General features: G+C 33.3%; 1 protein-coding gene across 10 annotated transcripts in view; it reads right to left on the reverse strand.

The window, feature by feature from the left end:
- LOC111044192 (protein couch potato) overlaps positions 1-16,848 on the reverse strand; it is a 403,765-nt gene that overhangs the window by 292,495 nt on the left and 94,422 nt on the right. Inside the window, exon 1 of one of the 10 annotated variants that reach the window (XM_039426404.1) lies at positions 6,177-7,318. The exons of the other annotated variants lie outside the window; for them this stretch is intronic. Coding sequence (XP_039282338.1) covers positions 6,177-6,305 — 129 coding nt within the window. The 5' untranslated portion in view covers positions 6,306-7,318. Of the gene's footprint in view, positions 1-6,176; positions 7,319-16,848 lie in introns of those variants that run through there. 10 annotated transcript variants of the gene reach the window in all.

A 16,848-nucleotide genomic window follows, 5' to 3' on the forward strand; every position in this document is an offset into this window, starting at 1 on the left:
GCGAAGTTAGCTGTTTTGTTTTCATGATACTTTATAATATTCCAGAAATTCCATGCTACTTGTGGAGATAAATTGATACTCAAGAAGAGTTAAGTACAGTATATGCTGGTTTTTCTAAAATTATCTATGATATTGAAAAACTGTATCAATTTATTGTTAAGATATTTTCCTGATATTCACTTTCCCTTTATGAGGCTACTACAAGTATTGAAATGAAATAAAGATGAAAAATGGCTCCTAGGAGTCGAAACTTGTTGTAAATAATTGATAAAATATAAAAACTATAATATAAATATAGAAAATATATTGATAAAAATATAAAAAAGGTTACTTGATTTTCATTTCAATTCAATATCCCTTGAATATCTACTTCTGTTATTCATTAATATGTGTAAGGTATTGTGTAAGGTAAAATGTGGTTACATCTCTATACAAGATAATGTATATGCTTGACACTTAGAAGCGCAGACAAACTGAGTCAAAGCAAATCAGAACTACAAAATATGAATGACTAGAATGAAACCCAGTTACCAGAATCCAATATTGCAATATTTTATAATATACTGAACCCTTGAATCTCTTTCTATAGTGAGGTCCACGTTATAATGGCAGTGGAGAAAGATATGAGATCAACGTTGCCGTTGCCTCTGCCTTGCCTATTGCCTCTGCCGCTGATATAGGTTTATTGATGAAATATTAACAGTTCATTCTCGTTTGAAATTTATATTTTATTAAGCTAGAAATTATATTTTTGGATAATTTCAAAGTGAATTTTCATAATTAAGACAAAATATTTCATTATTATTATTAATTATACATTGCTAAAAGACGATCTGGCAACAGAGCAAAGCGAGAAAGTGATAGCGCTATCCGCTTTGTGGAATGATAGACAAGGATAGCAATACTCACAAGGATTGCAATACCTCACTATAGAATAAACTATATCACTTCCTTGACCGCGAAAACTAGACCTTTTCCTGATATGCAAAGTAATTCAATTTGTCTTCTAAAATAAATGGGTTAATCTATTCTCGACAAACCAACATTTATCGAAACTGAGTAAACTTTTGATACTATCTATCTTCCAAACATGGATGGGTTAATCTATTTTCTACAAACTAATATTTTTTGAAATTAGAAAAAAAAACAACTAGACAAAAACTAATTTTTGATACTTTTAAATACTACAGGGGGAAACTTTGAAACTTAATTTCATATTGTAACATGATTTGCAATAACTCATAATTTGATTACTGTATAGTTGAGTAGTGACTCATCACGTAATGAAGACGATGATCATATTTTTCTAACGTAGCTGATCCTAGTTGAAGTACCTCATAGCGTCGGTAATCAACGGAAGCATGCTTTCCAATTAGGGATATAACCTTTTCGAGAGGTAACTTTCTTCCCGACAGCCATGTTTTCATGTCGGTACAATCAAATTAACTAGAAGAGCATACATGGGAGAAAAAGAGTTATAAACTTTGGAACGTGTGGGTTATCTGTGGTGGCTTTATTGGCTTTAAAATTTCATTAGAGTGGTTGCGGCCGAAATGGGCGAGGTATTATTCAAAAATCGTAAAATGAATGAGTGGCCTTAAATGATCACGCATGCTGTAGAAGTTAATGCGTTGCCTGGAGAGTGTATTAGCTCGTGTAAAGTATAGGTGGAATATTTTAGTACAGTACTCATATATCTCCAGCGCGTGGTTTTGAGTTGATAGAATAGGTACGGTATACACTATTCAATTTATAAATTCATATTATATTATTCCTGGACCGAAAATCAAGTGACGAAGCAGTGTGTGATTACATAATCTTAACTTTTGTTAAGCTGTTCTGCTTTGTATAGCTGTTCTGAATAGTGAGTTGTGTTTTTTCTGGCTCTAAATTTTGTCAAATTACACAAAAATATTCAAATTAATGGTGATTTGAGTGTGATATTTTTGTTTTTTATTCTGTTAACCGTGAAAATTCAAAATTCTTAGTTTCCGTTGTTTTTTAGTGAAAATGGACTAAATTTTAGAAAAGTGAAACCATATAACCCTATTTTGGACTTTTGAAATGTGATCTAAATTTGGGAGAGAAATAGTACAAGGAGTATCCTTAGTTTTTCTCTCCCATTCAGTGCTACTTTGTAAAAATAATAAATAACTAATAACTAACTAATAACTTTTGGACAACATTGACATTTTATCAAAATTTTTGGAGAGAAATAGTACAGGCTCAGCCTAGCTTTTCCTCCAATATTGTACATCCTATACCATGGGATATCTACTTACACTATTGTTTCTCTATGATTATAGTGTTTTATGCAATAAATAGATAAAATACATTTTTATCTTTGAAAATCGTTCCAATACTTTCTTTAAATACAGTGTAGGAAGATTTGCATCACTTATTCTTATCGCGATGAATAATAATTATTTTTATAAGATAGAATGAATGTGTAACCACGGTTACAACACTTTCCTGAATGTGATGGTAAATTTAGATGGCCTGATGGCAGGTTGAATTACACAATAGAAAGGACTTAGTTTGAGCAAATCTTGTACATAGATTAATCTTGATCGGCTGGTAACTAACCTTGATATCCCATACTATTAAACGAACAACTCCCGTTTATATGTTTATATGTTCAGATGTTTATATGTTTAGATGTTTGGATGTTTAGATGTTTATATGTTTGTATTTCACCGGATCTCGAGAACGGCTCTAACGATTCTCACGAAATTCAGAACATAGTAGGTTTATAATATAAAGATTCGATTGCACTAAGTCTCATCCCTGGGAAAACTCGCTGAAGGACATTAAAAGGATAATTATTATTCATCCTTGGAAAAACAGATGATAATAATTATTTCGTCGTCTGTTGGTGATGGAATTGAGTAAGCGAGTTCATGTGTGTGGGACTGTGTCAAAATTATGACTCAGCTGTTGAACTTTTGTTATCATTCAATCATGATAGAGGTTTGGTAGAGAGTTAGTGGGAATGATATTTTTAATATTCTTTCCGAAGAATGGACATTGATATGTCCAAAGCTCCGCCAATTTATGTAGACTTTTTTTTCTTTTTTTTTTTTGTTTATTAGAGATTGACAATGGTGTAATAACCGAAACCGGTCTTTCTAATTATCAATAAATCAGTGGTTTTTTGACAATTTCTTAGTCTTTTTCATTCAAAATTTATGTAGATGCATAACAATATAATTATCTACAGTTATTACAGATTGCTTTTTTCATATCATATACAGTTCGATAATTATTTTCTTAGTCTATATTATGTAAATTCATATATAATTTTGCTGTATTGTAAGCTATTGTATATAAGTGTATAAGCCAGTATATATTGTAATCTACTTAAATAAAGTACTCAATCAATCAATCAGGTACTTAGTGCCGGTTGCAAAAAAGCTGGGTTATTTTCAATCCTGATTAATTCCAGTAGATCCATCTTTTTGAAATGGTCTTCTCTGATTTGGTTCACGTGAAGTTGATCTGGATTAAAATTTCGTGAGGGAAATTTTTGCATTCCTCTGGGAATTTTACAGTGATTAGATAGAACATTTCTGTATGAATGTTATTATAATTTGTTCTATCATAATAATTTTTTCATGCTTTTGTACTCCAGATCGAAGCTCGGTCCCCGATATTTCTTCTCAAAGACAAAGTAAGAAAATCAAATTTCCTCCTTCTATTTCGAAGCTCAGGCTTGCTCTTTTTGCGACACATTTTGGACTATTTATTTAGTATATTATGATATTGCATATTTGGTGGTCGATTTTTGTTGCAATGTTCATCATCTTACTTATTTCATACTATTTATTTAGTAAAACAAAATAAAATTTTATAGCACCCTTTATTTTAGAAAAACTTTAAAATAGTTGAACAACTAGTTTCGGTGATATTACACCATCTTCAGGTTATAAATAAGATAAAACTCAAGAAATGTTTACTAATTAAGATAGAATTTATTTATAACGTGACGATGGTGTAATATCACCGAAACTAGTTGTTCAACTATTTTAAAGTTTTTCAAAAATAAAGGGTGCTATAATATTTTTATTTTGTTTTATTAATTTAAAAGTAGCCCATGTCAATGAAGTGTTTTATTTATTTTGTATATTAATGTTCACATTGAATTTTTGATCGTTAATTGTTGTGTAAAGTTCATCATAGTACTCACATTGTACAATTAATTTTGTTCATTTATGTTCACATTGTATTATTGATGTTTATTGGTTTTCTAATGTTACGAGAAAGAAAGAAATTCAATTAATAGAGGACAGAATAATTAGATGGATGAATAAAATAATTAGAAGATCGATATCGTAATTGTAATTATACTACACTTTCGCAAACATTGGTTGAGTAATTTTCAATGTTTTCAAAGAAAAAACGAACAATAAAATGTAATATCGATATTCAAAAACGCACATTGATACTCCATTCTCTACAGATCTCCACAATAGCCTTAGTATTCGATAAATTTGGAACGTTGAACGACAGCAATTGAATAACATACAATGACAATGAACTCCACACGTAAGCCTATAGAACAATAATTTGAACTGACAATGCATATTTGGAGCCAAAAATTAACAAGTAACAATATTTTTGACTTGTAAGCTTTCTTCTCTGTATCGAATATTTCCCTCTCACTACTATGAAAATTATCAGTGATTTAGTTAGTCACTATCTAAAAATTCATGGAGTTTATTTATTTATTTATTTCAATTTCATTACACATCTCATTAAATACAAAATTCATATATATTTTTAATCTCTCTAGCTTTAAGCTATTTGAGGAATATTAAAAAAAAAAATACTAAAAACATTTACTATGTTGCAATAACTTACATAATAAACAAATATAAATATATAATATATTAAATGAATGTTATTAACAAAGCAAATTAGAAATTCATAAATGATTACTTATAATAAAATGTAAAACCTTCCCATATAACTATTAAATGATCGCTAGTCTGAGAAACTATTGTGAGCTTGCATTTTTACTGTAAATCCAACCATATATTATATGTCAATCATCAATTATTGCAATGAAAAATAATTTCAATTTTGTCCGAACTTCACCCCTTCTTTGTAAATTTCGCAATTCCAGAGGCAATGAGTTCAGAAGATATGGTATTCTGCACTCTGGAGTTCTTTTACCATAATTATTGTTGAATCTCTGGGGTCTAAATATTCTGTTTCTCAATTCATAGTTTATTTCATTTATTTCTCTAAATTGGTTTATGAAATAATTCCTTGTCAAATCAGTATAATTGGCTAGGGCCCCCATGGACATAATTCCCAATAGCTGGCGATCAATACCATTAAAAAGAGTTCTTATTATCCTTTTTACAATATTCTGTAATGGCTGTTTTATATATTTCGGAGCTAAACTGTATATTGAGATACCATAGTACAGGGTACTCAGGGAGTTATTTTGAGAATCTTGAAATGACTGTGAAATTCTCACATAATTTTGGCTATGATAGCCTACTATCAAAGTGATTAGTTCGGATAATGAGCTGAATTTCAAACACTTTTATTATCATCACTTGCAATCAGGATGATAATGTGGATTATAAAATGCTCAATATGTCATTTATGATATTGATAAAATCAGTTGAATAAGAATATTGATATTGTGGAATTTCTCCATAATTGAAAAAACACAGTTTTATTCTTGTCACATCCACATTTATTAGGTCAGGTTGCTCAAAAGCCGGTTAAATTTTAACCGTGGTTAATTTCACGAGAACCAATTAGAGAAGGCTTTATTGAAAAGACGGTTTCTCTGATTGGTTCTCGTGGAATTAACCAATTGATATCCATTATTTCACGAGAACCAATTAGAGAAGGCTTTATTGAAAAGACGGCTCCTCTGATTGGTTCTCGTGGAATTAATTACGATTAAAATTTAACCAGCTTTTGAGCAACCGGAACTTACACTTGTAAACAGGACTAAATCTGAAGATGTGTTGTTCTCAATCAGTGAGTATAGAATATAGAGTATAGAGTATCACTGGTTTCAACACAAAACTACAGACCTGTGTACAAGTCTAATGAATGTCGATATGACAAATATAAAACTTTGTTTTTTTCAATATTTATTAATACAGTTATTTATTATAGGCTAGGCATTAGCCTAACGTTCTATGACTCACCATTTTATAGCTATCAAGTAATGCCAATTCCCTTGACGGATTGGGTTGTTCTACCAAACTATTGTCGATACAACGCCTTTTCGAGCCAATCGGCAGCAAACAATCCGACGAATCTGACAACATCTCCATCAAAATACACGATCGATTTACAGGAAAACGAATCAAAGCGAAAATGTAGCTCAAATCGAATGAATCAACTTAATTTAGCCGATTTCTGATATACACAAATACGAATAACTTTTATTTCAACGATCTTCAGATAAACGAATCGTAGAAAATACTATGCGTAAATGGAACACTAGTCAATAGCCGTTTTTAATAAAGATAATTTTGTTTCTACGATTTTCAGACAAAAGAATCGTAGAAAATACTATGCGTAAATGGTACACTGATCAATAGCCGTTTTTAATAAATAAGATAATTTTGTTTCAATGATCTTGAGATAAACGAATCGAAGAAAATAGTATGTGTAAATGGAACACTAATCAATAGCCGTTTTTAATCAATAAGGTAATTTTGTTTCAACGATCTTGAGATAAACGAATCTAAGAATATACTATGTGTAAATGGAACACTAATCAACAGCCGTTTTAATAAATAAGATAATTTTGTTTCAACGATATCAGATAAACGAATCGAAGAAAAATATTATGTGTGTAAATGGAACACTAATCAATAGCCGTTTTTAATCAATAAGGTAATTTTGTTTCAACGATCTTGAGATAAACGAATCGAAGAAAATACTATTGTGTAAATGGAACACTAACAAAAAGCCGTTTTTGATAAATAAGATAATTTTGATTCAACGTTTTCCAGACAGACGAATCAGAGGAAATACTAGGTACGTGGAAACGGAACACTCAACGGAAATCAATCGAATCAATTGAAGCCGGTTTCATTCACAACACTCGTTAGCTCTGAACGCGTACGTAGTGAAATAAAGAACACTTCAATGGAAGAAAGCTGCCGCAATAATGTGAAAAGATATCGGTTTCAATGCTGGGAACTGACTGATAAAATAAACGAATTCCGAACAAGACTGCAGTATAATTACTGGTGAACTATCGGTTCGGTTCTCAACCGGGGCGGGCCTCTCGAATCTATACACTGTCGGTTGTCGTTTGCCTAGCTCATGTTGAATAGACGCGTTTGAACAGGCCACGTAGTCTAAACTCAGCCACGCGCGCGCGCACACACGAACTCTACACACACCAACTATGCGCCAGGTCTCTCATTGCTGTAGTTGTCAGAAGGGGGGGTGGTGAGGTTCAATGACTGAGGGGAAGGGGAGAGAATTTCGTCGCAGACTCGCTTTTCATAAACATTCTGCCCAAACACTGTTATGAGTATCATGAGAACGTTTTCCAAACACTATACACAAAAAGTGTTGTGCCGGTTTACAGCCTATTTAAACGAAATCTGTGGTTGGAACATAGACTGACACTACAGTGTTAATCTATATCGATACTGATAGTTGTAACATCTGGATTCCGAACTCAAGTGTGTGGTTATCGATTGTATTGTGACATGGTTGGTAATGGAAAGTTCTCGAATCATTCGTACAGTTCAAGTTCAACATCAAAAAATTTTCAACGCTTTTTAACAGAAATTGAAACTGGATCTGGAATAAATATGCTATATCAGTACTAAGCGTAAAATCAATAAAGACATCTAATCAGCGACCATATAATACAAATTATGTCACCAAAGGATGTGAGTGTTTTTTCACTTTAAGTTATATAAAAATACAATAGCAACAAATTATGTAAGAATAAGATTTTGATATTGTCAATACCACTTTTATTAACTGAATTCAGCTTAAGATGTGGTAGGTATTACCATGAAACCTGGTTCTGTATTATGAATTAACTTTATTGACAATATCAAAATCTTATTCTTTCAATTATGGAGAAATACTGCAACATCTCATACCATACAATCAAATTATTAACAAATTATGCATTAATATTTTTTATTTCTACTATATGGAGGCGCAGGCGCAGAAATAGTAAGTCTCACCGAACTGGGCTCTTTATTTTCATTGTTTTCTTCAAGTAATTGTAACTAATATAATAATTTTATCAGTGTGATACGAACCAATTAGTGCGCGTCCATGTTAATTTGTGTTAAATGCAGCGGGATATGTGAGTATACACTGAGGATTCCAGTTAAATTCTCATCTCGGTACGTCTAACCTAAAATATTTTTCGTTTTGAAATGCCAATCTACGGTAGTATTGTCTCATCAGGAACTGAGAAAGAGCGCAACTACCTGAAAAGTGAGAGAGTGGATTTTCTTGTCTGATTGCTTTTCTGTTTCAATTATCGCTACTGCGATAGATATAGCCTATTCTATTCTACTGTAATCGTTCTATCAACGATTTGTTGTGACTTGAGAAATTGCAGATGAGCGCGTCAATTTGAATCTTATCGGGCCTGCCAACAAAATATTTTCTTTGAATACTTTTTCGTTGAGATCTCAACCTGATCAGATTAGCAAACATTCAGACGTCTTCCAATAGCGGCAACTTTTAAATCTTTTTGAGTACCGGTAGTGATTTTTCCTTCTGAAGTTCACACTTTTCATCCTTTCTCTTTTCACTCCCATCTTCCAAGTCCTTTCTTTATCAGGAGCTTCCTTTCTCATCCTGCTTTGATAGCTCTCTAAGCACTTCTTATTGCCTTTTTCTTCCTTCCTTCTACCGTGTTATATAAATAACAGGATTATTATAGAATCAACTTGTGCATCCCAGATTGCAATGATGACAAGGTATATACGCAATAGCTATAAAACTCAAATGGAGAGCAATCTCAATAATCTAAAAGAGGGCTTGATTGACAGCTCAGTGATAGATACCGCTGTAAATTTTCATGCGATTTTTGAGGTCATTTCGGAAAAATTTTCTAGGGAGGCAGTAGTAGATATAATCCCGCCTGTTATTTCATTGCTTAATAAATACGATGCAGCAATTAAAGTCAATGAAGATCTAAAGACAAACCTAGCAGACTTAGCAGCAGAAAATGCTTCACTGGAAAATCACTTTCACAGGAGCAGAAGAACAGGAAGTACGTGTTGGATGATTCGATTTGCAATGAAGAGAGGGCGGATTCTGAGATCAGAGAGCTCAAGTCAAAGCTAATCTCAGTGCAAACCACTGTTGATAATCTAAGAGTTGAAATCTCTACAAAGGATGCTATTGTCAATCTTTTACAAAGTGATGCAAAGCATGCAGCTGATCAAATTAAAACATTAGAACATGAGTTGGCATTATATAAAAAAAGAGAAACGTTTCCATCAGAGCAGTTTATTACCCCCAAGAAAACTTGTAAGTTGAATCGAGTTTCTGGCTACTGTGGTGTAGAAGTGAGGAATCGTTTCTCGCTTCTCGATGTTAATAATGATTGTGAATCGCAGCAGTCAGTCGTGGGTCATACTTTTGCAGTGAAAGCGCAAGTACATAGGAGTGCCTCTCCAGACGGTACCAAGTCACTGTCTAGACAGTCGGTAAAAAACCGCATTGTGATTATCGCTGATAGCCAGGGAAGGGATATGTACAACTTTTTGAGCGGATTATACAAGGATTATGATATTTTTGTTTATACACTACCGGGAGCTAAGTTAAACAAGTTGTCAAGAATGGACTGCAGTTTGTGAGACATTTGACAAAGTCAGATTATGTGTTTGTGATGGCTGGATCAAATGATTTTGGTCGCTATAGACCATGCTATCTCTCCGTGCATCAGGGATTGGATGTGATTCTCGGAGCGGGATTGAGCACAAACATCATAATCAGTTCGATTCCCTGCAGATATGATGAACCTCACCTGAATGATGACATAGAATTCATCAATGCCTCAATCTCAAACAGACTCTCCTCGTACATTGGCAAATTGAATGTTGTATTCGGTGATTTCAATGATAAATTGCACAGGTATCACTTTAGTAAAGGAGGTTTACACTATGGGAAAAAAGGAAAGCGCTTATTAGGGAAATTATTCAGTGAACTTGTAATCGGTAAAAGTCAATCAAAACGCCAAGTAAAAGAGGTAATGGAAAACTGTGACGATGGAAATGCGATAGTCCCCGACCCTGATTACCAGTACTCCATAACAACAGCCTCGACCCCTTTGGCTGAAGAGCCTCCCGGCATTGATCTTGGGGAGGCGGCTGGCGCCCTTCATCTTGGAGACGAGACTCCCCACCGGATGGACGACGGTGATCACAACATCTCATCACAGTCACCTCACGATCAGTTGGTATCTTCTGTCTTACCTGTCCATAATAATTCAGGAACTGATTCTTTTTTAGAAGAGTAGAGGAGCGAAGGTCTGATTCGATTACTACGCCTGTATGCACACAAACTGTGACTGATGTTGCCATTTCGACAAGTGATTCATATAAGATTCCAGTTTATAACCGTAACAATCTCAAAGGTGGTGCTGATAGAAATATTTCTATTAATAAATTGAAATTATCTATTCTGGATTCTTGAAATTAAAAGAGATTATAGGAAAGCCATTACAAACTCTAAAATTAAGACCAATGATGACTGTATTACTAGAGCAAAAAATTTGTGTAAAGCGGCATGGAATATTATAAAAACTGAGTCAGCAACTTCTGGATATAAACAGCAAGAGCCACCTATATCAGCAGATGTTTTAAACAATTATTTTATAAATGTATCATGTGCTATTAATGCTAGTAACGTACCTTCTGAGAATCATTCAATTTTGTTAAATAAATTTAAAATGCCTTTGAACTTAGAAAATAATAATTTCAAATGGAAAAAAGTGGAACCAAAGCTGGTTCTTGACATTGTAAAAAATCTAAGCACTTCATCAGCAGGTGATATTTATGGCCTGAGCAATGTCGTTGTCAAAGGTTTCATAGAAGGTATACTGACACCTCTTACATTTCTGATTAATTCAGTTCTTATGGGTGGAAAATTTCCAGATTGCTTAAAGCTCAGTAAGGTAACTCCGGTTTACAAGAAAGGTGATAAAACGCAGCCTAATAGTTACAGACCAATAGCTTTAGTTCCTATAATAGGTAAGATTATTGAAGCCTGTATGTTTGTTCAATTGTACGACTATTTTAATTCCAATGACTTACTCTATGAACATCAATATGGTTACCGACCGAAACATTCTACCATAACAGCCGTTGAGACTGTTGTTAATAGGATATTAGAAGCATTTGAGAATAAGTTAATTGCAGGTGTGTGTCTAATAGATTTACAAAAAGCATTCGACTCCATATCACACACTATTCTAGAGAATAAATTACGCCACTATGGTATCTTGGGCAGTGAGCTAAATGTAATCATGTCTTATCTGCAGAATAGGAGACAAGTTGTAATTATAAACAGTAAGAAGTCAGAAGTTGTAAAGGTGATAGCAGGAGTACCTCAAGGGTCGATATTGGGCCCATTCCTATTTCTAATATTCATGAATGACTTTCATTGTAGTGTATCATCTAATAATTGTCTACCAATACTGTATGCAGACGACACATCATTGATGTGCTCTCAAAAAAGACAGGAAGACGTTACAGCAAGGTTGATAGAGAGTATCCAATTGTCTACGGCCTGGTTTGAATCTAATAGATTAGCAATTAATAATGATAAGACTGAGAATATATATTTTTCATTGGCGAACAATGTTTGTGAGAATAGATCAGTCAAATTGTTAGGTTTATATTTAGATAATAAGTTAACATGGAAAGAGCAAGTGGAGTTTGTATGCAGGAAAATTTCAAGAGTAGTCTATCTTATAAGGAAGTTAAAATATTGCGTAGGTACTCAAACACTACTGATGACCTATTTTGGCCTGTTCCACTCACTCATCAGTTATGGAGTTATGCTGTGGGGGAACAGCAGCAATGCAGGAAGGGTGTTAATACTACAGAAAAAAGTCATCAGAATTATTGCTAACCTGCAGCAAAGAGATTCCTGTAGAGAGAGTTTTATTAAATTCGGTATAATGACTGTGACTTCATTGTATATTTACTACAATCTAATCCAGGTGAGAAACAATTTGGGAAATTATCTTCAAAATAGTGATAACCATAATTACAATACCAGACAAAACGGTGACCTTCTCACACCCTATGTAAGATTGTCTAGAACTCATAGGAGTCATATGTATCAGAGGCATGTAATGTTTAATAAAATCCCCATAGCAATAAGAAATTTGCAAGAAAAAAGCTTTAAATTAGTGGTAAAGAATTGGCTGAAAAAGAATCCATTTTATAACTTAAGAGAATTTCTAGACTGTGATATTAGTAGTATTGCTAGACTGTGAGCTATAATTAGTTTTCATGTTATATATTATATTGTAATATGTATTTCAAATTTATATTTTGACGAAGCCTATTGCATTGATGTTTATATGTTTAATGGCAAATAAAATTCTTATTCTTATTCTTATTCTTATTCTTATGTGTTCACTCACTACCTCCGTAAACGGAGGTAAACGTGTTTACGGAGGTAGTGGTTCACTGCATCTAAGGTCCAAATCTTACCAAAAAGGAAAACTGGGGCTTCAGTCACATCTAGATCATTATGATTTCAAATTATTTTTGCAATAAATGATATTTTTTTTAAACTAACTGTCGCTCGAACCTGGGTTTCGTTTCCGATGAAATCGGACCTAAGAAACTGGACAAAATAGGTATATGATACAATTATTATTGCACCATTAAATTCATTAAAACCTTTGGTTTTGTTTGGTATCAAATTTGATTGGTATCAATTTTGACTTATTGGTTGAAAATCATGATTTTACCAAATTCTCGATTTGGTCGAAGACGAACAACTCATTTTGATAATTATGTACACAGATTCACCCTCAGAGCTTGTCTTCTGTATTTTCAAATATTATTTTGCCTTAATTAATACTGATTAATTAATACTTAATTAATATTGATTGATATCAGAGACAAATGAATTATCCTTTTCTTATAAGAAGAGATAAAAAAGTATCATTTCCTCCATGGTGAAATTATTCTATAGTGAGGTTCACGTTATAATGGCAGTGTTTGTTTATCAATGGTATTGCTATCCTTGTCTATCATTCAACAAATCAATCAATACTTGAGTTGCAACAAATCTCTTGCAATATTTTTTATTGTGTACTGCAATGTTTGAAGAGTATTTATCATTATAAAAGTTACATTTTTCTCCACTTTAACAAAGATATATTTTTTGAAATTAAGAGACAATGTCAACCAGGGGTTGGGGTGACTTTGTCTCACTTTGAAAAACATATTGAAAAAAGTTCATTTTCAAGAGCTAGACAAAGTGAAACCAACTGTTAATAGCCCAGGCAATGAAGGCCCAAAAAAGCAGTTTGGATCCGAAAATTAAATAAAAGCTGAATTTCCCACCATCGATAGAACCCTCCCAGAGGGTCATTCTCCCAAAAGTCCCAAGAAATCCCCTTGGAGCTTTCCGCCCCAGCCCCCTAAAACATGAAAAATGCAGGTAAACACGGGAAATCAATTATCTCAATAACCATAGATCGGATAACCTTAAAAATTTATTATTGAAAACAAAGAAAATAGCGCTATCTCTTTCTCACTTTGCTCTGTTGCCAGATCGTCTTTAAACAATTTAGAATTAATGATTAACAAAATATTTCATCATAATAATTATTATGAAAACTCATTTTGGAATTATTGAAAAATATAATTCCTTGCTTGATAAAATATAATTGATTATTTTAAACGAAAATGAACAGTTCATATTACATCATTAAACCTATATCAGCTACCGTCTATAGAAGGCATTGACAAGACAGAGGATCGGCAACGTTGTTCTACTATCTTTCTTCACTACCATTATAACGTGGACCTCACTATAGAATGATTTCACCATGGAGGAAATGATACTTTTTATCTCTTCTTATAAGAAAAGGATAATTCATTTGTTTCTGATCTCAATCAAGACTGGCTGGAAGACTTAAGACAATATATGACTTTTATATAGTGAGTAGGTTTTTGATTTTGTATTCAAATTTTTCAAATAAGTGCAATATTTCTCAAGTTTTTAATTTATTGTGATACCTACATTCTGCGATTCATTTGGAGTATAAAATCAACCTTCAAAATGTTCATTCCTGGACCGAAAATCAAGTGACAAAGCAGTGTGTGATTACATAACCTTAACTTTTGGACAACATTAACATTTTATTAAAATTTTTGAAGAGAAATAGTACAGGCTCAGCCTAGTTTTCCCTCCAATGTCATAACTATATTATGATTATAGTGTTTTATACAATAAATTAATGGATATGTAAAACTATAGTCGACTTAAAACATTTCATCAGCAACAGAAACCAATATGACTGAGTATTTCCAATCAAAATTTCTACAGTGGCATCCCCACCACCCAAGTTTTCAATTTCAAGTATGCAAAGGCTTTTCAATATAAAGTATGCAAAGGATTTCTTCAATAAGGGAGGATTTGTATAATAAGGAAGTAACAGTGCAGAAACTTGAAGCCTGCATTCTTGACCTCGATGATGAAATTCAAGAATCGACTTGAAGAGGATTCATCATTAACAAGAAGGGCAGACATGAAGCATCTAAAATACGCGTTCATTTATTAGCGAGTGGATGCAATATCTGATTACTGGAATAGATAAACAAGAGCGAACATCCATCCTTATTCACATGATGCCGTGACTGGGTGTGGGTTGGCATGGCTTTCAAGATGGATAAAGCAGATTAATGGCCAATATACAACATGCCACGATAACAATACACATGGAGTATCATTCTATCACTCAGTTCTACAATAGAACATTATTATAACAAGAGCTGTTACGTGAAATCAGTGATCTCACTCTAGGAAAGCAATTCTTCGTCATCTATTGTCTGAAAGCAGTATTCAAAATCTAATTATCGGATGATAATATTTTATGAAAACACAAATTGAAATTGTCAACCACTTTTTAGTATCATAAAATCGATATATTATATATATAAGCGAAATGGCACTGATTGACCGACTGACTGACTCACTCACTCACAGAACTAAAAATCTACCGGACCAAAAACGTTCAAATTTGATAGGTATGTTCAGTTGGCCTTAGAGGCGCACTAAGAACGGATTTGAAAAAATTTCCAAAGATACGCCCAAAATCTGTGTTTTTGTAGCGTTTTCTCAGCTTTATCGAGAACAAATGAACATGAGATGTTAGAAGCTCAGCTAGGGTGTAATAATGTTGTGTTAGAAGGAACTTGCAATAACGTCAAAGATACGTCTAAAATCTGCGTTTTTCCAACGGTTTTCTCAGCTTTTCTGCGTTTTCTCAGTACTTTGACCTTCTGATGGAATGAAGCATGCTCAAATGAAAAATGCAGGCGAGAGAAGCGAGCCCGCTGATCTCATTTTTGGAAGATCCAGGGGGCGGAGCCTCCTGGCTAGACGGATATGGCGAGCGAAGCGAGCCTGATGGCTAGTATTATAATATAGGCTACACAGACACTGGTTTCGTGGCTTTACCAGCCACATCTTCAGCTGTTTTTGAAGTACCACAACAACACTCACAACACAGCTGTAAGGTTGATAATTACTTAATTTATTAAGCCTCTCCTGATAAAAATGTCATCATATTGGGGAATTCAGAGTGCTACCAATGTATTTCAGACAAACATTGATGGTCAATATGAATAAAAATATAATTCTGAGTACCCTTTTAAAATTATTTCGTCATGACATGTTTCGGCTACTAATGCCATTATCAGGTGATAAAAAGACAATAAATTGATAGTCAATTTTCAGCAATTTTTGCCAACCTGTTTGATCAATTTTAGTTTGAATCATAGTGCTTCTATTCACCTTAAATTGATTCCGGAAGGTGTAATTAATGACCCGTGATGTAAATAATTATTATTGTCAGACCTGTTTTATTCACATCAGATCTTATCTAGCATTCGCATCATCCTTGAATGGGATAATTATTTTTGTGAATTTTTCACGAGCTGTCTTGCAAATTCTGACGCTATTGAGGATTCAACTGAATTATGTTATTGACTTGAGACTGTTATGGTGAAGAGATATGTGCCGGATTGAGCAATTTGGTACCTTATTGTGATATCTAGGCTGATATACGCTCGTTCAATTCGAGAATTTTAGAGAAAAATAATTCTAGCAGAGAAAAACTGAATCAACTCAATACACCAAAAATGTGGGAGTGGCTAAGCCACGCCACAAACACAACGTGCAGTCTCATTGGTCAGTGTCTTACATGTGACATTCTCAAGCTGCTTGCTTCCTATTGGTTGTGAGCTGTGAAGGTAAAATGGCGACTAATCAACCCATCGACCAATCGGACAGCTTCTTGTTTTTGGAAGCGTAGACTACTGTACTTCATGTTATTGCCTTGAAAAGTTTATTTAACAACAAGAATTGAATTGAAGGATTATTTATTTATTCGAAGAACCACTGAACAATAAATATTTAAACTCAATCTATAGGATCAGCTAGAAAGCTGAACTGAGAGTGTAGAGAATTACTTTCCAGTAATTATTTCATATTATAAGTTTCTAGAACATTCTATCATATTTTTCCAAGTGGACTTGTAAAGGTTATGAATAAAGATATGAATATGGGTAATAATACAGCATATGAATGCTGTGCAAGTTTCCTATATAATTTTCTATCTCA

Source organism: Nilaparvata lugens, chromosome 4 (genome assembly GCF_014356525.2).
Source record: "Nilaparvata lugens isolate BPH chromosome 4, ASM1435652v1, whole genome shotgun sequence".
NCBI lineage: Eukaryota > Metazoa > Arthropoda > Insecta > Hemiptera > Delphacidae > Nilaparvata > Nilaparvata lugens.